At 32.6% G+C, this 22,942-nt stretch overlaps 2 protein-coding genes and 1 long non-coding RNA gene across 3 annotated transcripts; 2 read left to right on the plus strand and 1 right to left on the minus strand.

Moving 5' to 3' along the window:
• Window positions 1-1,658: 1,658 nt before the first annotated feature.
• On the minus strand, window positions 1,659-5,884 carry LOC139507021 (macrophage receptor MARCO-like). Its single transcript, XM_071295610.1, has 5 exons — window positions 5,502-5,884; window positions 4,863-4,970; window positions 3,583-3,744; window positions 2,665-3,536; window positions 1,659-2,093 (listed from the first exon to the last, which is right to left on the minus strand). The coding sequence occupies exons 1-4, from the start codon at window positions 5,707-5,709 to the stop codon at window positions 2,818-2,820; spliced, it is 1,197 nt and encodes a 398-aa protein (XP_071151711.1). The 5' UTR covers window positions 5,710-5,884; the 3' UTR covers window positions 1,659-2,093; window positions 2,665-2,817.
• Window positions 5,885-11,346: 5,462 nt separating this feature from the next.
• Window positions 11,347-17,042, plus strand: LOC139507022 (uncharacterized). Its single transcript, XM_071295611.1, has 5 exons — window positions 11,347-11,673; window positions 12,166-12,510; window positions 13,302-13,574; window positions 14,200-14,490; window positions 16,580-17,042. The coding sequence occupies exons 2-5, from the start codon at window positions 12,354-12,356 to the stop codon at window positions 16,930-16,932; spliced, it is 1,074 nt and encodes a 357-aa protein (XP_071151712.1). The 5' UTR covers window positions 11,347-11,673; window positions 12,166-12,353; the 3' UTR covers window positions 16,933-17,042.
• Window positions 17,043-17,498: 456 nt separating this feature from the next.
• On the plus strand, window positions 17,499-22,181 carry LOC139507023 (uncharacterized). The gene is made up of 3 exons (XR_011660530.1): window positions 17,499-17,626; window positions 19,913-19,943; window positions 21,646-22,181. It is a non-coding gene; the product is annotated as an uncharacterized lncRNA (long non-coding RNA).
• The last annotated feature ends 761 nt before the right edge of the window (window positions 22,182-22,942 follow it).

Below are 22,942 nucleotides of genomic sequence, written 5' to 3' on the forward strand. Positions count from 1 at the left end.
TTTTGTTATTGGTCACACTTGTTTATCCGTGTGTAGTTACATGTAATTCATAATCACGGTGTACCAACCTTGCAATTAAGAAAGCTATAAAACCAGGTTTAATCACCATTTTCTACATAAGAAAATGCCTGTTCCAAGTCAGGAATATGACAGTTGTTATCCATTCGTTTGATGTGTATGCAGTTTTGATTTTGATTTTGCCATTTGATTAGTGACTTTCCGTTTTGAAATTTTGAAATTTACTTGGTGTTCAGTATTTTTGTGATTTTTCTTTTTGTTATTGTTCCTCAACTTTGCTATTTCTAAAGTTTTTAAAGAATTAAATTAACGCGTTTTTAATATAAATAGTAGTAATCTTAATTGAAACCGATTTTTACTGCACCGGGTTAGTCAATGTAACTTCCGTTATGTACGATGCCAAATTATTTTAAAATAAAAAAAAAGCCATGAAATGCTTTCATAATAAAAAAAAAAGGACCTTAAGTATTTTTCAACCTTACCAAATAGTAAGAGCTAAGAAAGATCCACTTATTCATTACAATAAACTTCTTATGTTAGTTTCCAAGTACAAAACTACTGGGGTAAATATAAAATAGTTACGGTTGGATATTTTGGGGGACCTGCTACGAGTGATTCCGATAACAAAGGTAGGCCTGATGTACACCATTATGTAGATAAATCTATTTGAATTTACAGCATACTAGTAATTAGTTTTAGTGTGGTTGACAACCGAGAAATCGAAACAAAACGGAATTTCGGGACCGGGTGACATTTTTCAAAAATGCGAGTTAAGTGCCTTGTGTTATATAAAGGTATATAGGATTTTTTAGAGACAAGTGCCTGTGTTACTGCATCATTGATATTTACCAAAATATCTCATTTTCATTATGCAGTGTTTTAAAATATAAGTTGTGTAAGATCATTCTATACCTGTTATATTTCAGAAGATTATACAGGGTCAGATATTACTTGGTAAAGTCATACAAGGAAATGTTAGACTTGAAAAGTAATACATGGTAAATTACAATGTAAATATGATTAGGTTATACATTGTAAGGTTATGCAGGGTAAGGTACAAATATTTGGTAATGTTATGCAAATTAAGAAAACACAAGTTGTTTTTTTTTTCTCGATAAAGTTATGTATGGTAAGGTTACGAATGGGAAGGATTATACATGGGAGGGTTACACATAGAAGTGTTATACATGACAGGATTATACATGGATTGGTAATGCATTGTAAGATTGAGACCAAACATGATAAAGCTATTCTTGGTGTAATTGTGCTAAGAAAGGTTATGCACAGTGAAGTTCTACTGGGTAATGTTCTATTTAGTAAGGTTATACATGGTAAGGTTAAATACATGGTAATGTTATACATAATAAGGTTATACTTGGTAAGGTTATACTACGTAAGGTTATCTTTGATAATGTTATGGAAATGCGTGGTTTGGTAATACTTCGTAAGGTTATAAAGGTATGGTTATACATGGTAAGGTTATTCATGTAAAGGTTATGATTGGTAAGGTTAAACATACGGGGTTATTCATAGTTAAGTTATACTTGGTAAGCTTATACAAAGTAATTTAATAAATGGTATGGTTATATATTTGAAATTTTACATGGTAAAAATATGTATGATATAAAGGAAAACGCATAAGACTTAACACTTTTATTTGGATAGTTTTATAATATAATGTTATATTCCAGTACTTTACAGTTTTACTATAGTGAGACATGAGTAATAGCTGTAATACTGTTTCACGTTGCCTTTCCAAACACTAATCTTGTCGTTGACGTTTAGTTCTACCACTGTGTTAATAGTACCAGAATTGAATTGCTTGTCATGGTCAGGAATGTATCCAGGAACAATCATTAACTTATTTTTTCTCACTTCGAAGTATGCATGACTCGTTTTTGTCATTATTGTTACGGAAATGTGATACAAACCAGCATATTCGCAAGTAAACACGCCTGAATTAATAAATAGTGAGATATTGTTCACGCCGACAGATGTTCTCTTTTTGGGGAACTTGATCATGCCATCACTGGTAGGATTTAAGTACTCATAAGGTCCACAAGAGGTGAGTGCCACTGAAAATAGTAAAAAAAATGAAATTAATAATCACACATTTATTTTGAATAAATAAATAGTCTTGAAAGAGATTAAAATTGATATAATTGTTGAAGATCCCTTTCATTCTCACACTTATCTGTGATTTGACTTGCTTAAATGTTTTTAATACAGTTAATGTATTGTTAATCAACTGTCTATTTCGGGATAATATCTTTTAGATAGGTATACCAGGAATATTCGAATTAAGATTATGTTCACCGACATCAGTGTTACTGTGCATCTTCTACCTCAGTGGATGTTTTTTTTCAAATTATCTACGTAATCAAGTAATTTTCAGTGAATCATCTTGATATAGAGTTTTGAAATTAGTTTCTATTTTGTTTAGTTGTTTGTCACTTATTCATTTATCTCAATTAAGTGCTAAATCATTCAACAAACCAAAATAGTTTTATTTATGCTCGTCGGACAAATATCCCTTATTGTCCTTATTACCCATTTCATATAATCGACAATGAAATTCTTTTTTAGCTTTTGTCACTTTTTCTCACCTTTTAAACAAGGGATGCAGATGTTTAAAACATTTCTTACCAACTTGGCTTTTGTCCCCAGCGGGTCCCTTATCTCCTGTTTGTCCTTTGTACCCCATTTGACCTTTGTCCCCTAGTGAACCCTTGTCTCCCATTGGACCTGTGTTGCCAATTGAACCTGTTTCGCCTTTACTACCGACTCGTCCTTTGTCTCCTATCGGACCTTTGTCTCAATAGAACCTTTGTCTCCATTTTGACCTGTGTTACCACTCGAACCTTTGTCTCCTATATCACCGATGTATCCTTTGTTTCCTACTGGACCTTTTTCTCCCATTGGACCTTTATCACCAATAGGACCTTTGTCTCCAATTGAACCTTTATCGCCCTTTTGACCTGTGTTACCACTCAAACCTGTGTCTCCTATGTGTCCTTTGTTTCCTATTGGACCTTTATCTCCCATTGGACCTTTATTTCCAAAAAGACCTTTCTCTCCAATTGAACCTTTATCGCCCTTTTGACCAGGGTTTCCACTCGAACCTTTGTCTCCTATATTACCGATGTGACCCTTGTTTCCTATTGGACCTTTGTTTCCAATTGAACCTTGTTCTCCAATTGAACCTTTATCTCCGATAGAACCTTTGTCTCCAATGGAACCTTTGTCTCCAATGGGACCTTTGTCTCCCATTGAACCGTTATCTCCAATAGGACCTTTGTCCCCAATTTGACCTTTATCTCCCTTTTTACCTTTGTCACCATATGACCCTTTGGCTCCCATTGAACCGTTATCTCCAATAGGACCTTTGTTCCCAATTTGACCTTTATCTCCCTTTTTACCTTTGTCACCATATGACCCTTTGTCTCCAATTGATCCCTGGTGTCCAATTGAACCCTTGTCCCCCATTGGACCCGTGTTGCCATTGAACCTTTGTCTCCCTATAGGACCTTTGTCTCCCTTTTGACCTTTGTCTCCTATAGGGACCTTTGTCTCCCTTTTGACCTATGTTCCCAATCGAACCTTTGTCTCCGTTATGACCGTTTTGTCCTTTGTTTCCTATCGGACCTTTATCTCCAATAGGACCTTTGTCTCCGATTGAACCTTTGTCACCAATTTGGACCATATTTCCAGTTTTGATTTTATCACCTAGAATATATTGATTTTCACTTAAGTTTTTGCCAGGTGAAATTACTTTAAACAGTTCATCACTCTTTGTGCTATCCTGTTCTCCCATATCTTTCTCACATTTCATATTTATTCTCGATGAGTTAAAGCAATTGTAACATTTGTGGATAAAACAAGCAATAACTACGTTTTTGTAATTCTGGGTATGCACTTATTCTTCTTTTACACATGTTTTGAAATCATTTTATCTCAGTTTAAAAATAAAAGTCGAATTTATATTAGACTTTATCCGAAGCATTCCTTTGCTTATTTTAGGGTACATAGACCTAGGTTGTAGCACATTACTTATTAAAAGTACAGGTCTATTTGTAGAATGTAGCATAACCTTTCAAGTCACACAGATTTATATATTGTCAAACATCGTGAACGGTTTTTTTTATCAAGACGACGAGATATGTTACGCAAAAATAAAAACTCGCATTTTAAATTGCGATAGCGAATTTGTTTGCATTATTTTCTAAAATCGTGAATATCTATCTCGCATACTTGTCCATTGTTAAAAAAATCGCAATAAAATATGCAATCAGATAATTCTAATTTTACAGAATTAAACATCTCTATCACATAAATGCTTACAAAGCATTGGGGAACCGCATTTACACACATTTCTGATATAAGAAGTATCTGTCCTTAACCCAGGGCACTCAAGTGAAGTTGTTGTGTACCTTTGCTCAACTACTATTTCTATCTGAGAATCTTATTTTATGTCACTTTGATCCTATTGAAAATAGTACGCATTCTAATCCCCACCCCTGAATATTGCAGTCTTTACTAAACAGTCTTTAGAATTGTGGATGTCGGACACGTTCATGAGACTGATATATAAATTTATATTTCTGTATTAAAATTTGGTAAATTTTTAATTTTCAAATATATCACCGTAAAGGTTGCACTTTGTAAACACAGCTGTTTCTCAACCACACCTCTTTTGGGGAGATATAGAATATTCATAGAAAATTAATTTTGTTGTCGTACTGGTTCCCAGTTATGATCTTTATGTTTCATCTCGTAGAGACATAACTTGGCAATGTTACCAGTAAATTTGCATATGCATACCAGTCATTATTAAGTTGACTTACCAACTGGATTTATCAGTTGTATATGTCTATTTGAATCATAAAGTTCTGACACATTTGTTTTCAGTTGTTGTATCTGTGTTTCAACTGTTGACTTTTGATCTATGCACACTGAAAATGAATGTGAAAGTTCCAGCTAAAAAAAACCAGCTACATATAGTACTGGATATAAGTAAATATTCAGATTATTTTTAGGTTTTCCTTTCTGAAAATGACCCTAGTACATATAGCACCTGAATTTTCCAATATTTCAGCAAGGAAATAACATATCATTACCATACTACCAAACAAATACTTGTTGTTTCAAAACTATCTTTTCATACAGTTAAATATATTTTTCTCCTGAAACATTCAATACGAAAAATGCAGAGAAACCTTTTCCGCCAAATGTGTGTTTTTAATCTTGTTCACTCACAGCTCACAGAGCAATCTTTAATTTCAATAATGCTGGTGTAAGAAACATAACCTTTTCAAAAGGATACCATTCGTGAATTTTTTTTATTTGAATCTCAGCAGCGGACATACTTAAAAGGAGCAGTTATTTATTCAATTAGAGGAGAAAACACAGAAAGAAGTCACGATTTATGATACCCAAGTAAAATAAAGTGAAGACATGAAAATAAATGAAAACATGATACTTACCTTTTAAATATAAGACAATGACCGAAATTGCGATCGAAAAACAAAAAAATAAAACTACTAAAGAGTAGATGATCAGTTTATCTCTCTTCCGATATTCGTCTTGGATTTTGTATAGTTTAGCCCACACATCAGCTTGACCTGCTTGATATTCCAAATTAGCAGATTCTTGTGTTTGCATCACGCTAACTAATTCAACTTTCTCACCCATTATTTACCACATATAACTTATTATATATCTGGATTATTTATTTAGCGCTAATATAACGAGCGTGTACTCATCAAGTTGGTACTTTAAATAGCATCTTCTTCTAACTTTTTCTTGGTAATGACAACTTCCTAGTTGATCATGCCCTTAGTGACATGGAAAAAAATAGAACATTTTGTTGGTACTATCATAAAATTCATACGTAATATAATATACATAATTGAAATTGAAATTTGATATCTCCTCCTTAACGACTAACAACATCCCAAGTGTCAATTATCAATTGAATCAATTTGTCTTAGTGCTTCTCTTAAATGGGTTTCAAGTTTAACGAAATGTCGTGTAAGGGTTGAGTTCCTATCAATTGCCATTTGATTGGGGACTTTCCTTTTTTAATTTTCCTTGGAGTTCAGTATTTTTGGGATTTTACTTTTTGCTTAGTCCGAAAAGAAAATCTTGAATCATAACAAACAAATGATAAGAAGCTACATTAACAAAAGAAAAACGTTAAAGAATGAAAAACTAAAAAATAATTAGTAGAGAGATATGAATAAATAGACGTTATACAATAACCAAACGAGAAACAACCTTTTAAACATCAAAAGCATTAAATAAATCTAAAATAACTTTGTCATACTAAGGTACACAAATGTATCCAATTGAAATTCATATGATTCATGTAAAAAAGTTATAAAAGGTACCAGGATTATAATGTAATACGCCGGACGCTCATATCAAAACAGTTAAAAAGCCAAACAAGTACAAAGTTGAAGAGCATTGAAGTCCCGAAATTCCAAAAAGTTTTGTCAAATACGGCTAAGGTATAAGGTGTAGGTGGGATTACAAAACTGTGATTATCCATTGCATTGCATTTACATATATTTTAGGTACTGACGTTGTTTTATCATCTTGATAACGTGTTTTAGTATTCTATTATTTTTCTTTGTAAATTATTACTCTTACTGTTTAATCCATTTTTGACATTTTACCCCTATAGTGTCTGTTTATTTTGTTTACCCACATTACTGTCACTACAATAAAGTTTTATTCGACTAATGACCTGAAATCAGTAATATATCTTTTTTAGGCCAATTTTGCATGAGGGAGGTCAAACCTTAGGTCCCGTAAATTCCAAAATTATAAACGGGCACATTTAGATATGTTTGTAATCATGTCAGTACCGAAGTATTGACTACTGAGCTGATTATACCCTCGGATTTCACTGTGTATTTTGCGCCATATTTGTTTATTCCACATTGGATGAGTTTAAAGATAGGGATTGAGATCTCTCAATAAACTCATCAAAGATACCAGGACTAAATTTTATATTTACGCCAGACGCGCGTTTCGTCTACAAAAGACTCATCAGAGATACCAGGACTAAATTTTATATTTACGCCAGACGCGCGTTTCGTCTACAAAAGACTCATCAGTGACGCTCGAATCCCCAAAAAAGTCAAAAATGCCAAATAAAGTACGAAGTTGAAGAGCATTGAGATCCAAAATTCCTAAAAGTGTTGCCAAATACAGCTAAGGCAATCTATGCCTGAGTCATGGTTAACCCTGCCGCATTGGTGCACCTTTTCCAATTTAGAAATCGCAAGCCTTGTTAGCCTTGTGTGTATGTTATTTTCCTATATTGGTTCGTAAGCATGTTTCAAAGCTAAGTGTGGCGTTATTTTTGCTGCTATTGAATACGTTATTGTTAAGGGAATGCCAAAGTCATTCTCCTGGTGTGGGATTTTCTCGCTGCATTAAGACACCTTAATGGTCTGGAAATGTTTTCAGCTCTTTGGTCGAGTCTTTGTCATTTTGACACATTCCCAGTTTCCACTTTCTATTCCATTAAAAAAAATCGGGTTAGATCGTATAAATGTAAAAATTGATACCCATTTCTTAACGATGAAAATATTAATGCACGCGTTTCTATCTCCACTATACATAGCATGATTTTCTTATATTGCGTCGACTAACGCAGTTTTATTATCATCTGTTTTATTCTTAAATTATAAATTACATGTAATGATATTAATTGTAATTCATATTTTTATAAAAGTGACTATCTAATTAATATAAAATTGTACTTGAAGTGTGAACATTAGACACAGTACGACAAAATCGCATTTCGTCTACAAAAGACTCATCAGCGCCAATCGAAAAAAAATTAATGCTAGTTCATGACAACACAAACATATAAATGTTTTTGAAACATAGTTTCTGTCTTTTTTTTCCTTTGATGTTTTTATGAAATAATTTGCTTAAAAAGTGTGGTGAGGGAAAACCATGGTATATTATATGCAAATTTATGTTACCATACTTTGCTAATTAAATATGCAACTCGACTAGAATCCAAAGGAAAAAAGGCGGAGCTTCAGCCATGGTATAACATATTCATTTTCATGTTATTCCATGCTGAAGCTCCACCTTTTTTTTTAAATGTATCCGCCTCTAAAATATTTAGGAAGCTGTAAAACATACTAAAAGGTCAAGTTCTTCATTTGTTTTCATTTTATAAGAAAAAGCAATAAATTATGAGTCCCACATTTCAAGAACCCCTTTTCAAACTATATAGGATTGTTACGAATTTCCTTAATTTTGGAAACAATTACTAAATGTTTCTTCTTTCAGTTTTGAAAAAAATAAAATGTAAAACTATCATTTCCTTTGCGAAAATGCAATTAAATTTCGATTTAAAAAGGGGGGTATCTATACAAAAAGGAATAAATATCGGCTACAAATATCTGTGAAAAAACATGATAAGGGGACGTACACTATCTATTGTTTTATCATTAAAATTGTGTTTTAATAAATAATCTAATAAAATAACGGAAGAAAAGCATTTTTCAATTAGATGAAAATTCTGTAAAATATGATTAATTTGTATGATACATTGAAAAAGAAAAAACAACAATTCTTACCGTCATTAGAATAATTATTTAATCCTTGTCGTGGAATCCGACATTTTTGTTTACCTCAGTCTGATGACATTATTTAATTACCTGCGCCTACAATCATACACGGGGCGCAAAACTAAATCCGACATTTTCTTTCATTTTTTGCAAATTCGAAGCGCAAAAGTGACTAGCTTGCGCGAGCTTTCATTTCATTGGATAAAACTGTAACGTGATCAATTTCCAATATTAGTTGAAGGTCTTGAAGCTGTCAATCATTTTATTTATATTACAAATTTTATATACCATGTGTCTTACTCATTAACATATTTAAACAAACTCATCCTTCGGATTCGTTTGTTTAAATATGTTAACTCGTAATAACCATGGTATATATAGTACTTGTAAAATAAAATGCGACGTGTTCTATGGTTACTTTCTAAAATACAGTATGAAATATAAAGAAAAAAGTTTAAGGCCAAATTATTAAGAGTTAAAAAAAAACCATCTCGCTTAAACTCAGTACCAATATTTCTATCCAATTTGTGTACAGATTATTAAATAAACTCTGACGCTTACCCATCATCTCTTATTATTCATACTCTAAACTTTAAGACCTTAATTAAACTATATCAAACATGTTAATAAAAACTAATAATTTGCACTTGATACAAGTATAACCAAATGTGTATTAAGTTATAAACATTATTGGTAATACTTCACTTGAAATCCCGAACCCTTCAGTAGTTATCTAAATGTCGATTTTAGTCACTTCAACAAAAGTACTTAAATATGTAAAAGTGTCGAATGATTTCCGCAAATTGTCCTAACTATCTCCCCTCTTACAAGTATTATCAAACGTAAAGTTTATGTTGTTCCTTCCATCTGGTTTAATAAGTCGCCATTGTAGTGGCTCTAATATAGACAAAAGAACGCGTCTGGTGTCCTTCACAAGGAAGCCTGGATTACATTTTATAACAAAAGCGTAAAATTAAAAGGTCAAAACGACAACCACGTGTAATCATTCGATACCATGAAAAGACAAATTCAAAGGTAAATTTGAAGGAAAAAGGGAATGCATTGTAACTCAGAGTTAAACATGACTAGTCTTCAGAAGTATAGAGCTAAAATGTGCCAATCACCTTACGAGCGATAAAGAAATTAAAATGAAATTACACCACAAGCATCAGTTACATTACACATGAAAAAAACTGGCGCACTTTAGTATAAATATGAAACAAATACAAAAAACATTTAATAACCAAATTAGGTAAAGTTGGTTTTAATTAAACATTATAATTTTATCGGGTGAGTTTTTTTTTTCACAAATGCAAACATCGATCGGAAGTCGACCACATCGGTCGATTTTGCGCGTAACGTTGGATATTTTGTTCGCATAGAAATGGCATCTAAAGCCAATATTAGCCACACTTGGTCTGATTTGTACTTTTCCCGTTTTCACCATATCAGCAATACACAAAAAAAAGGTTATGAGATTTACATGCTTTAATGGAGGAGATTGGTACATCGATAAACTGGTGCCTACATTTATAAAAAAATATCTAACCATTCAGAATATTCGGTTATTATAGTTACAAAAGGTATCAGGATTATAATTTAATACGCCAGACGTGCGTTTCGTCTACATAAGATTCGTCAGTGACGCTCAGATCAAAATAGTTATAAATTAAATATTAATTGTGCAGATGTTTTATAATAATGCACATTTATCACATATATATTTCCTACTTCCTCTGCATACATTTTTTTTCGTTATATCCGGATGAAATCTAAATACATATAACCTATTAAAATGCAATTGCTTTCGGATAGATGGCAACAAATCAGGAAATAGGAAACTGGCCTTGCAGACATAACATTGCATAATATTTTTTTCAAACTAGGGATAACATGGATATTTATATATATTATACATTTATTCTGCTTAAATGTAAGTGAAAAGTTGAGCTATAAAACTTTAAAAAAAAAATTCTATTGGTTTATCCTTGGGGATTACTCTATCAATATTAACACAACTACAGAATAAAAAATCTTAATCTTCAGAAGTTGTATTCGTCGTTTGATTAACTCATAATAGGTACTAGAAATAATATTTGAATGGCATTTCGTCTAAAAAATACTCGCTAGTGAACCTCAACTCAAAAAGACAAAAAGTCCAAAAAAATTGATTAGAAATTGTTTATCGTTTTGTACTTAATGATCCACATTATCGTGTGTTTGTACAACTACTAGTAGTATTAGTTCATGTCATGCTACTCTTGTAATTCTTGAAGCATTCACAGATATATTTACGTTCTTTATCGTCCATTTTGATAATCCTAAAGCTTTTGAAGAATGATGTTAGCAATGTTTTAAACGTAAACAACGTTTCTTGTCATGTTGATAGGTTGATTCTGGCCTTTATCTTTTTATTTAGTGCTGAATATGGATCAATATGGAGCGGTACAAAACTGAATTTACGCCAATCATAATTTTTCGTCGTAAAAACTTGGGAATGACCCGAAAACACAACAAATCAGCTCGCGGCATCTTACAAACATCGTGTGTAGATGATTTTGAGTATAGTCCCTCGACCACTTAACAAGAGAAATTTATTTGAATTAAAGCATCTGACTCGGAGTCAGAATTTATAACGTGTACTTTGTTTTAGCTTTCATTATACACATGTTATACTGTTTCTTAGTTTTTTCCAAGACTAAATGTGATATTTTATTTTAAACAGATATTAGCCAAATCCATGGAAATGTTTGCATAAGCTGGAGTTTATACGAGGATCAGCTTAGAATAGTGTGTAAAACAGATGATTTACACTTACCTATCGTATTTTTTAATCCGTCTGGTGAATCGGTAGCATACTGCTCGGCCCCAAACACAACGACACAGTGCCACGCAAGTCTGCACACGAACAACATAACGCAAGACATAATATCTGGTGAAACAGTATATGTCGTTAATCGAGCCCTAAATAACCTTCCATTAAATGATACATGGGGCTGCTACCATGGATTTAAACTTGATAAAGTCAGTGTGGAGGTTACAGTGCCGAAAAGTATAGGTATAAGTTTACTTATTATAAGTGAATATATATATTTGTTTATGACGTTAATTAAAGTTTGAATAAATAGTTTATATATTTCACAAGCTAAGGTAATATTTTGCGTCAAGTAAGTCTAGAATTGGAATTTAATTCAATTATTTCTTTTTAATGGAGAATTAAAATTTGAATCTATTCATTTTGTAATTTTGGTTTCAAGATTTTTCTTTTACATTGGTTATACTATTGGCTCCTTTTCACAGAGCAATTGCACAAATAATGATCTAAAGTTATTTAAAAATACCAATGCGCACAACACACACCAAAATAGTATCAACAGAGGAAAGATGCTTCGTATTTTTTCTATTCTACGCTAGTTGTCTAACCTCTATTCATGTCTGAGAAAATATGATAACTGCTGAGACTTTTATTATCAAAAAGTTTTTCATTACAATAAGCATTACTCAAATAAAACAATCCACAACATATATAATATATTCAATCTTTTTTTAGGTTTAAAAGTACAACTTAAAGTTACTGTCAGTGGACCTAAGTATGTTCAAACCCAACAAAAGATACTATTGTTTTGTACCTCGAATACAGACTCTAAAGATTCCTCAGCTTATTTTCATATTAACAATCAGTTTCGTACAAAAATATATAAAAACGCGAGTGGCTGCTTCTCAACCATAGATTCGTCAATGTGCCAGAGTGGTGTGTGTCAGTGTCTGTCAGATGGCAGAAGTTTTATTTTACAATATGATGCAGAGATACCTAGAGGAGTTCTACAATTCAAATGTTCTATGGATTTCAAGATCTTTGGTACCATATCAGATTGCCTTTTTATGACTGTAGTTGGTGCGTATGAATGTTGAATATGTATAGGAGTTGCAGTTTAAGGGAAATATATATTAGAGACCACCGAACAGGAATTAATAGGACACTTCACGGCTTTCAACAATGAGCAAAGCTCATACATATGTTTTGGTATAATTCATGTCAAAAACCGAATCATTTGAAAAAGTAATATTCAAAGTCACAGAAAAACTGACACATCATTGCAAGAAATAAAAAAAGTACTAGAAGACTTACTACCGTCTTCAAAACTACAGATTTAACTCATCGAACACTGTCAAAATCCGACAGTGCTTTCATGTGCTGTGGACTAGTTAACAGAATCTGAAACCTATTCATAAACAGACACAGTGCCGTAACATTACAACATAAGAACACACTGTAAGATTATTTTTGATAAAGGGATCAGACCGCCAATATGCACACAAAAACCCTAACTTTAAGAGATTATCGTTCCAAGAGTACTCACAGTTCCTTAAATTTAGATCAAAGACAATTCGAAAAGAGAAGCGAAATATATCGTAAGGACATTCTAACTCATAAGTCGAAAATGAACTGACAACGTAATGGGAAAAACAAAAAAAGCTAAAACACAACATAGGAAACTAACGATTGAGTAACACGAACCCCAAAATAAACATTGGTGATCGCGAATGCTTCGGAATGCTGTGCACAATATTAAGTATTTTCACATGTGTATTCGAATCAATGTGTATTATATAAAGTGCGAAACTTTAAGGAAAATATCTTTTGGCTGTATCAATTGCTACAAATCAAATAATTTCCATTTGCAGATATAAGTGGTCCTTTTATTACAACTGATAAAGACTTTCCATTACATGCCGGTAGTGTGGTTGAATTGACATGTAAAGCTATTTCCAGAGGTCATATTCTCGAATTGTATATGAATTGTCTTGACACAGATGTTCAAACTGACAGGAGTCATAATAATACATACGTTGCTAAACTTTCAAAAAGAGTAAAGTCTTCAGATAACGGAACACTCTGTACATGTAAACTATCAAGTGTGATTGCCAGTTCATCGTCAATCAAACTTCATATAATCAGTAAGTACATGTACCCAATCGATACTTTGTGTGGAGCGTCTTTACCAGCTCAACGGTAATCTAACTTTATATGGTACTTCTACTTGTTTTTTATTCTTCATGTTTTCAAACGGTCAAAATCTTTGTTATCAACTGTACCTAGTAAAAGTTATTCTAAAATACGTAATGTATGATCGATTGAGTTTTGTTCAAAAGTTAGACGATTGTTCATCAGGTCGTTTCACAAAGATGTAAATAACTGGCGACCTGTTTTTTTTAAAGATAAAACCTTCATTTATTTGTTATCGTCCAGTAAGACATAAGAGAGCGAGTCGAAAATATACTAACAATGACATGGCAAATAAAGGCAATATCAAAATACAAACAACTGTACAATAAACACAACATAGAAACATGCACTGGCATAGCGTCTCAATGAAATGTAAACAATCTTGCTAAAAAAGTGGATTTGCTTCTTCGTTGTTATTAGAGTGTCAATTCATATTATCATAGTATTCTTAATTTCATTTTCCTAAGGAATTATTAGATCTGAATACTCACTGAAACATGGGTTACTGTTTATCAAGATTGTTGTAAGTGTGTGTTCATTAAACAACATGTAATATCACCAAAATATATATTCCAGGAGCTCCAATTCTCGAAACAGTTAATATGGTTTTCTGCAACAAAACTGACTCGGTTATTCTATCATGCCAAATTAGTGGTGAGATGTCAGAATTTGACTTTTACCCTTGGGAGCACAGATTTAATGGTACATATATTAGATCTATCCCAGGAAATGTAACAGGAAATGATTCGTTTTTGAATATCGATTCTTGCAGTTATGAAGACAATGGTGAATACATATGTGAAGCAAGGAACAAAGATTCACAAAAGATATTCCACCAAGATATTTCTACCAGTATTATCGTTAAAGGTAGTAAGTTTATTGCATTTTCCTCTTACTAATCATTTAATTTGTGTTAGGAAAAGTGTTTTATCCTATTAGGGAGCTACCATTTGATTTTTAGGGTGGGGGGGGGGGGGGGGGGGGGGGGCTAGGATGAAAAATTTTGTCCTGCATTTTTTTTTAGCTGTAATCTCTGTCCTGCATTTTTATTTTTCACTCTGTTCGGTCCTGCCTTTTTTTTTTTTTAGTTTATCCTGACTTTTTTTTTTTGTAAGTGTCTCATCCTGCTTTTTTTTTACTCAAAACTCCTGTCCTGCCTATTTTTTCAAATTTCATCCTAGCCCCCCCCCCCCCCCCTATCAAAATCAAATGGTAGCTCCCTTATAAAGTCGAAGATCAAGCTATGATTTGATTCTGAACTTATACTTTGTACATCCATATAAGTTGTTGATTATCAAAATTTATCATAGTCAACCATCGCTTCTTTGAAAATAAACAATATGCGTCTTTTTATTACCGAACGTGACTTATTCCCGATTGTGACTGTTTTGCTGAGTGTGAATTCGCATTAATATGAGACGTGTGACGGTACTTTTCCATCCCAAATTCATTTATTTAGTTTCGATGTTATATTTGTAATTGTCATCGGATTTTGTCACATGCCGTAACGTTTGTAGTTGTAAATCTTATTTTTTTTTCTGTTGTATTCGTGTGTTATGGTAATAAGATAATTAATCATCCAGTTCATTTGTTAAATTTGAGTTTGGATCAACGAAATTTACACAATATATTTGGTTTACAGTTTGATTCAGAGGAAACACCGACATAGTCAGATAATACAATTAATTATCTAATTACTCCTACAATTTGATATTAATTAGTATTGTAATTTTCACTGTTATTAATAAATGTTAGATAGGTCATACAAATCTAATCTTAAAATTCATCCAAATACTTTCTTAATTTTGGGAACTCGTTTTAGAAATTCAAATGTGACGTCACTTTGTACCTTGTGTGTTGCACTGGCTTTGGCTAACACGGCTGTGTAATGTACCCGTTTTTATTCTGTAGCTAGTCACTACTTCATTTTTGTCATGTATATCAATTAAATAGTCATTTTATAAAATTTACTGTTTGCAAAAGTATGAATTATTCTAAATAATAAAGATGTTTTTGTCCCAGGCGGATTACCCTGGTCGTATTGGTCACAACTTTTTGGAACTTTTGGTCCTCGGTGATCTTCAACTTTGTACTTGTTTTGTCTTGATTGGACGTGGCACGCGTCTGGCGTATTAAATTTTTAACCTGGTACCTTTCGTTGGCTATAATTCGTTTGTTTCTATGTCCTATATTTTCTCCCATTTATTTGTATTGTAGTCGTGTCATGTAATGTTGTCATTTTAATGTTTTAATCAACATTGCCATTAAAGCGGGAGTTTTGGTTAAACAAAACCAGGTTCAACCCACCATTTTTTTCTTAAAATGCCCTGTACCAAGTCAGGAAAATGGCCATTGTTATATTATGATAGTTCGTTTCTCTGTGTGTTTCATTTTAATGTTGTGTTTCTGTTGTGTTGTAGTTATCTCATATTTGATACGTTTCCCTCAGTTTTAGTTTGTAACCCGGATTTGTTTTTTCTCTATCGATATATGAATTTCGAACAGCGGTATACTACTGATGCCTTTATTTTTAATAGCTGATTTGTTATTTCCCAGTTGTTCGTACTATTACTATTTCATTTAAATGCGTATCATTTACTTCAGTTCAAGATAGATTCTTTTAAAAGTCCAGAGTTCAATATAGATAAATTAAGAGTTACGTTTCTCCTTTAGTCAGATTTTTTCATGGGTCAGTTATGTAACAATCCGATCTATTTAAAACTAAACATAACAACTGATCAAAATATATAACTATTTAACGCGAATTTTACAAGTGTCATACAAGTGAGATGTCAAGCTAGGTATAAAACGGTGGTTAATTCCTAAAGCCTGTACTATAACAGTTGTTATCAATTTAACTGATGTATTTGGCCTTTTGATTTTTCTTTTGATTATGGACTTTCCGTTTTGAATTTCCTCGAAGTTCGATATTTTTGTTATTTTACTTTTCTTCAAGGTCCACCAGTTGTAGTTGACAAAACTGTTACTATGGGCACAACTGTAACATTATCTGTAAAGTTTTTATCGATGCAAAAGCCGAACAAACCAAAGTGGTATCATAAAAATAGGCTGCTTCCAAATTCAACACGATTTTACCAAAAAACGTCGAACGACATTATAGTTATACGAATGTATGGGGAAATTGTACCCTACACCGGTTACATCGCAAGCCTAACAGTGGTAAAAGAAGACATCGGAAGGTTCAAGTTCCTGCTATTACTTAGAAATAATCACGGAATAGCAGAAACCACATTTGAATTAAACAATTCTTGCAATGGTATTATATATAAGATACTGCTTTTATTGTAAAATTCTTACTTGCAAACAAATTATAATGAATAATCAACCTTATTTTTCGTACATTTTCGGACTTCAATTCAATATTTAAAATATCAAATAGCACTTTATAAACGCATACATATCAAATGGTTTTTATAGATACACACTAGTTATATATCTATTCATGTGTCAATAGTACTTTTTGTCTGTAATTTTTCTAGAATAAGCATGTTATTATGATGGAACCCATAACAGTTGCAAAAGAGAGACGACATATACAGAAGGGACATTTAAAACGCATTAGTTGAAAATAACTGAAAACAACATGACAAAAATGAAGAAGACCTAACGACAAACAACAAACAACAGCCTACCAAAAACAACATATACAGCGGGTTTTTTATTTAAGCAAGCATGTCTCATAGATATTCTTTTAAGTTCCTGGTCTTTACATCTTCTTTGATTAACAGTCCCTATAGAATGACTGAAAATATGCGCAGACGTTCAGCAAATATTTCAAATATTTACCACGGTTATTGTGTATCATTATAGAAGTGTGAATATTTTCTTCGGAAAATTACTGTTCAAATAAATATGTAATATCAATCTTTTTTAGGTTCTAATGTTTTTAACGTTAGACTGTTTAGCTTGGTATTACTTGCTGTTTTCCTGTTTTTGATCTCTGTTATTCTATCATCTATCTTGGTCTATCGACAAAGAAGAGGTAAGTTAAAGAAAAGTAACGAAAATAGCATACAAGGGATATATTATCATATTATCTTTTTCCTTGATCAGGCAGGGCTAGCGGCTTCTGCTGCCTTTATTGAGTGTAATCTTCTGAGGTATTTCAAGCCCGTCTCAGCATTTCATTACCTCGTCAGATATGTATATCTAACTTATTAAAACAATGTTGGTGTCTTTTGTAGCTGTATCAAAAAGAAAAATCACAAAAATACTTAACTCCCAGGCAAATTCAAAACGTAGAGTCCCTAAACAAATGGCACAATCAAAAGCTCACACATATTAAACGAATAAATAACAACTGCCATTTTCCAGACTTGGTACAGCCATTTTCTTAAAGTAGACAAGAATACAAAACATTATATAATAGATCAATAACACAGAGACGGGATTTACGAGTACAGAGCCACGTCAAATGAGTATTACTAAAAACTGACTAAACAGTAAACATGGTAAACTTAATATTCACAAAAACAAATAAAAGAACTCAATAACACCTTATTAGTATTGATAAACAACGTCATTACTCAGAATCTATACTTCAAGACCATCGTGTATTATTTATGAAGTTGATACGTAGTATTTATAAACAATGTCTTGGTACCTTCCGATTAACCTTTTAAGAAAAAGAACGAGGCGTTCTTTGACATACCCCTGATTCATCAACGTCCTGTTCAGATACTGGTCGCGGTTTACAAAGTGTGAGTAGGTGCTGCAAGCTCTTGAATATCGAATAAGTTGGTAAATGTTTATCCCATATGCAGGTAAAGTTGTTTATTGCAACTAAGGTGGGGAAATTGATCATTTTAAAATTAAAATTGTCTCTTTGTCATATATTCTGGTACTGAGATGACCATGTATATCAAATTCGAGATATAAGTCTAAAATGAGGCAGAGGAAGCCGTGTCTTCTCTTTCTTTTTTCGCAAGGTTAATGAACCATTGGTTGCGTTTGGGCTGTTTTTTGCTCTTTGGACGGTGTGTTGTCTTTTTGAAACATTGTCAGTTTCCATCTGTGCATCCGAAGCGGTTTTTTTCATTATTTCACTTGATCAAGAACGTTCAAACCTAAACAATTGAAAGTCAGAGATGGGTAAATGCACTTTAACAGTAGAATGATCTATATTTCGGTGGCATTATTATTTTCTCACCCCTTAGATCAGTAAACATGCGAGTACATTTCATAACAGTGTGTTTAATCTGTTTAGTCCATATTAAACGAAAACTAGACGCTTCATATTCTCATAGTGTTTTATTTATTTATTTACAAGACGACCAAACAACACTATGTTAACATACGTATGCAAAAAGATAGAAATGAGAAGAGACAGACACACTGAAGGAACATTCAAACTCATTAGTGACAACGCCATGGCTTGAAAAAAAAACAGCAATAGGAAATAATAGTACACAAAACACAACATTTGTTTATTTTCTTTGGTTACATCTTCTGACATCAGACTCAGACTTCTCTTGAACTGAATTTTAATGTGCGTATTGTTATGCGTTTACTTTTCTACATTGGTTAGAGGTATAGGGGTAGGGTCGAGATCTCACAAACATGTTTAACCCCGCCGCATTTTTGCGCCTGTCCCAAGTCAGGAGCCTCTGGCCTTTGTTAGTCTTGTATTATTTAATTTTAGTTTCTTGTGTACAATTTGGAAATTAGTATGGCGTTCATTATCACTGGACTAGTATATATTTGTTTAGGGGCTAGCTGAAGGACGCCTCCGGGTGCAGGAATTTCTCGCTACATTGAAGACCTGTTGGTGACCCTCTGCTGTTGTTTTTTATTTGGTCGGGTTGTTGTCTCTTTGACACATTCCCCATTTCCATTCTCAATTTTATTTTAAATACTGAGCATTATAAAACCATTAAAAAATGTATATCTTTGTAGGTGATTGACGCTTAATTGATAAATGAAGTTTGCATTTAGATTATATGTGTTTGATTAACTGTTGAAAAAGGGAATATGATTATGACCTGAGCAAAAACAGAAACAACAACAATATTCCCGATCATACTATGCATAACTCTATGCGGTATGGGCTTTGCTCATTGTTGAAGGCCGTACGGTTACCTATAGTTGTTAATGTCTGTGTCATTTTTGGTCTTTTGTGGATAGTTGTCTCATTGGCAATCATACCACATCTTCTTTTTTTATATAACTCTACCTTTAGGTGTTATCTTCTTTTTAAATGAAAAGTCTGCCAGTTGTGTTGTGTTTTAATTCATCATTACAATGGATAGTATCTAACATTTATTTATAGATTCAAAAAGAAAATCTGAATCAAGAGCAATGTGAGTATCTCGATGAACTATATATAAGAAGATGTGGTATGGGTGCCAATGAGACAACTCTTAACTGTCTGTTTGTCAAATATTAATTATAATTGCAGTTGTTTGAATGGTTTATAAAACTTTTATGGTTTATCGATAAATAGTTCCTCTTCATTATGGTAGTTTACAAACACAAGTGTCTCCTAATCCCGTTAGTAACAGTGCTTAAAAAGTTTGTTATTTTGACGTATATGTACAATCTTACGATGGATATATGGGTATCGTAAATAAAGGCAACAGTAGTATACCGCTGTTCAAACTCATAAATCCATGGACAAAAAACAAAATCGGGGTAACAAACTAAAACTGAGGGAAACGCATAAATATAAGAGGAGAACAACGACACAACACTACAATGTAACACACACAGAAACGGACCAAGCATCAGACAAAATCCCACGAGAATAACAAAATATAACATCAAAATCAAATACATGAATTAGGGATAGACAAGTACCGTGACACGTCTTATCGCAATGTCAATTTACACTCAAAAATAAGAGAAAACAAACGACGCAACGTTAAATTGTAACACACACAGAAACGAACTATAATATAACAATGTCCATATTCCTGACTTGGTACAGGACATTTTTAAAGGAAAAAATGGTGGGTTGAACCTGATTTTGTGGCATGCCAAACCTCGCACTTTAATGGCAATGTTAAATATAACATTGAAATGACAATTTAATATTACAGGACTACAATACAAATAAATAGAACGTATTAGACAAAGAAACACATGATTAATGAATAACAAAAAGCATCAGGTTTAAAATTTAATACGCCAAAAACGCGCCTCGTCCACACAAGACTCACCAGTGACGTCCAGATATAAAAGATCGAAAGCGAAAAAAAGTATAAAGTTGTACAGCACTGAAGATCAAAAGTTGAAAAAGGTTGTGTCAAAACGTTATCCGTGATTTAAAATGTGTAAAATAGGCATTTATTTCAAAACGTCAGATATCTATTTGAGCAAAATTCAATCAAAACGGTATATTTCAAACCAATATCTCTAACATTAAACAAATAAGAACCGATAAAAGTATTGATTGTTTTATGAGATGAAACGATTGAAAAGAATAAATACGCGAAATATGTGCATGAAGATTCGGGCATGTTTTTTATCAACTATTAGTCCCAGCTACATGTACCAGCTCGGAAGCCATTATTGAATAAAAATACGGATTTTGTTTTATTAAAGTTTTCTGTTATGAAATTGAGAACCAATTTAGATTATGGAATGCATCTCCCTCTTGCATAGCTCTAAATTCCTTGACCAGGTTGTCTTCAATTATATCAAGGAATGTGAAAATTAGGAGATGTGGTTTGATTGCCAATGAGATTACCATCCACCACACTTCAAATGAAGTGGATGTAGGAAGATGGTTGTTGAGAATACATGTTTTTATTCCCAGAATAAAAAGTGACTTTATGTGGGTTTTGATTGTTCTGTTTAGGTCCCTTTATTTTCTCTCAAACATTAATTAATTTGGCTTCCTAAATTTTGGTCTTAATGTTAACTGATGAAGATGGTCTCAAATCAAAATATGGGTTGCGCGGAAAGAAAACATATCATACATTTTCTTCAACAGTATTTAAATTCTAAAATTCTAAATTTTAATTGTCTATCATTCTAATAAATAAAATATATAAATTACAGATATTTTGCTGCGGCAGGACAGACAAACAATGTTAATATCTATGACGTGACTACTTCTCCCTATGAAGAAATTAATGATGGCGACTTAGTACCTGGACATTCAAATGACTTAATAAATCAAAGTGCTATGAATAACACAGATAATTATGAAGAAGAAGGTGTCAGGCAATATCTTGAATTAGAATAATTTCATTATTGTTTCATTTTTGTATGCCAATTGCATTTCGGACCATCTGAATTCCACGTTTAACTTTGGTGCTTTTTCATATTGATATGTTCTTTGGTCCAATTGCCAGGATTTTTTATGTGAATTATCTAAAATCATGTAGTTCATTTAAATTTCTAGTATAAAAGAGAATATGCAGTCGAACATGTTGACAGGATCGTTCTAGGTTTTATAATGGAAGTGTCTAGACCAAGGTGGAACATGGAAATGTATTTTAACCGATACCTCCATAAATGTGTGGTTCCTAAATTTGATACACGCGCAGAATAAAAATCTGAAAGACTTTATAGACAATAATGCTTATCTACTATCTAGGAGAAGAAATCATTATAAATTGAAAACAATTACTGCCAAAAATGTGCTGCCTTCTATGTCTTTTAGCCCCTTGGTTATCATTGTTGTTGGGTTGCTGTTTCATTAGCGAATACCCAACTTGAACTTATTTTATTCATTATTAAGCTTAAATTTGTATGCTCTATATATATATATATATATATGGTAATTCAATTCAGAAGATTCATGATCTTGTTTTACTCAGTTTAAAGAAAGTGCATTCTTCATAGTTTTATTCATGAAACAACCGACGGGTCAGATCCTAGCTGATTGGGCTCACTGGAACATCGTTGCATTCATTTCTGAAAAAGAAAAGAAAAGACAATAAGATGAAACTAAAACTAGCAAAGTTGTGACCACATATTTTTTTCATACTACAATATATACAAAACTACATATTATAAAATTGAGAATGGAAATGGGGAATATGTCAAAGAGACAACTCGACTAAAGAGCAGAAAACAGTCCACAAATAGATCTTCAAAACACATAAATGAACTTATATTAAAAACAAACATAAAAGACTAACAAAGGTTAGAGGCTCCTGAATTGGGACATGCGCTATTTACAATGCAGTGGGGTTAAATATGTTTTGTGAGATCTCATTCCTCCCACTGTACCTCTATATAACAATTAAACATTTTTTTGATGGCTATTCTTAATAATCGATTCACCATCTGGCCAACAATGTTCATCATTTTACTCGTGGTTGATCTTTTACGATACATGAGTCACTTT

Source organism: Mytilus edulis, unplaced genomic scaffold, assembly GCF_963676685.1.
Source record: "Mytilus edulis unplaced genomic scaffold, xbMytEdul2.2 SCAFFOLD_1224, whole genome shotgun sequence".
In the NCBI taxonomy this organism is placed as follows: Eukaryota; Metazoa; Mollusca; class Bivalvia; order Mytilida; family Mytilidae; genus Mytilus; species Mytilus edulis.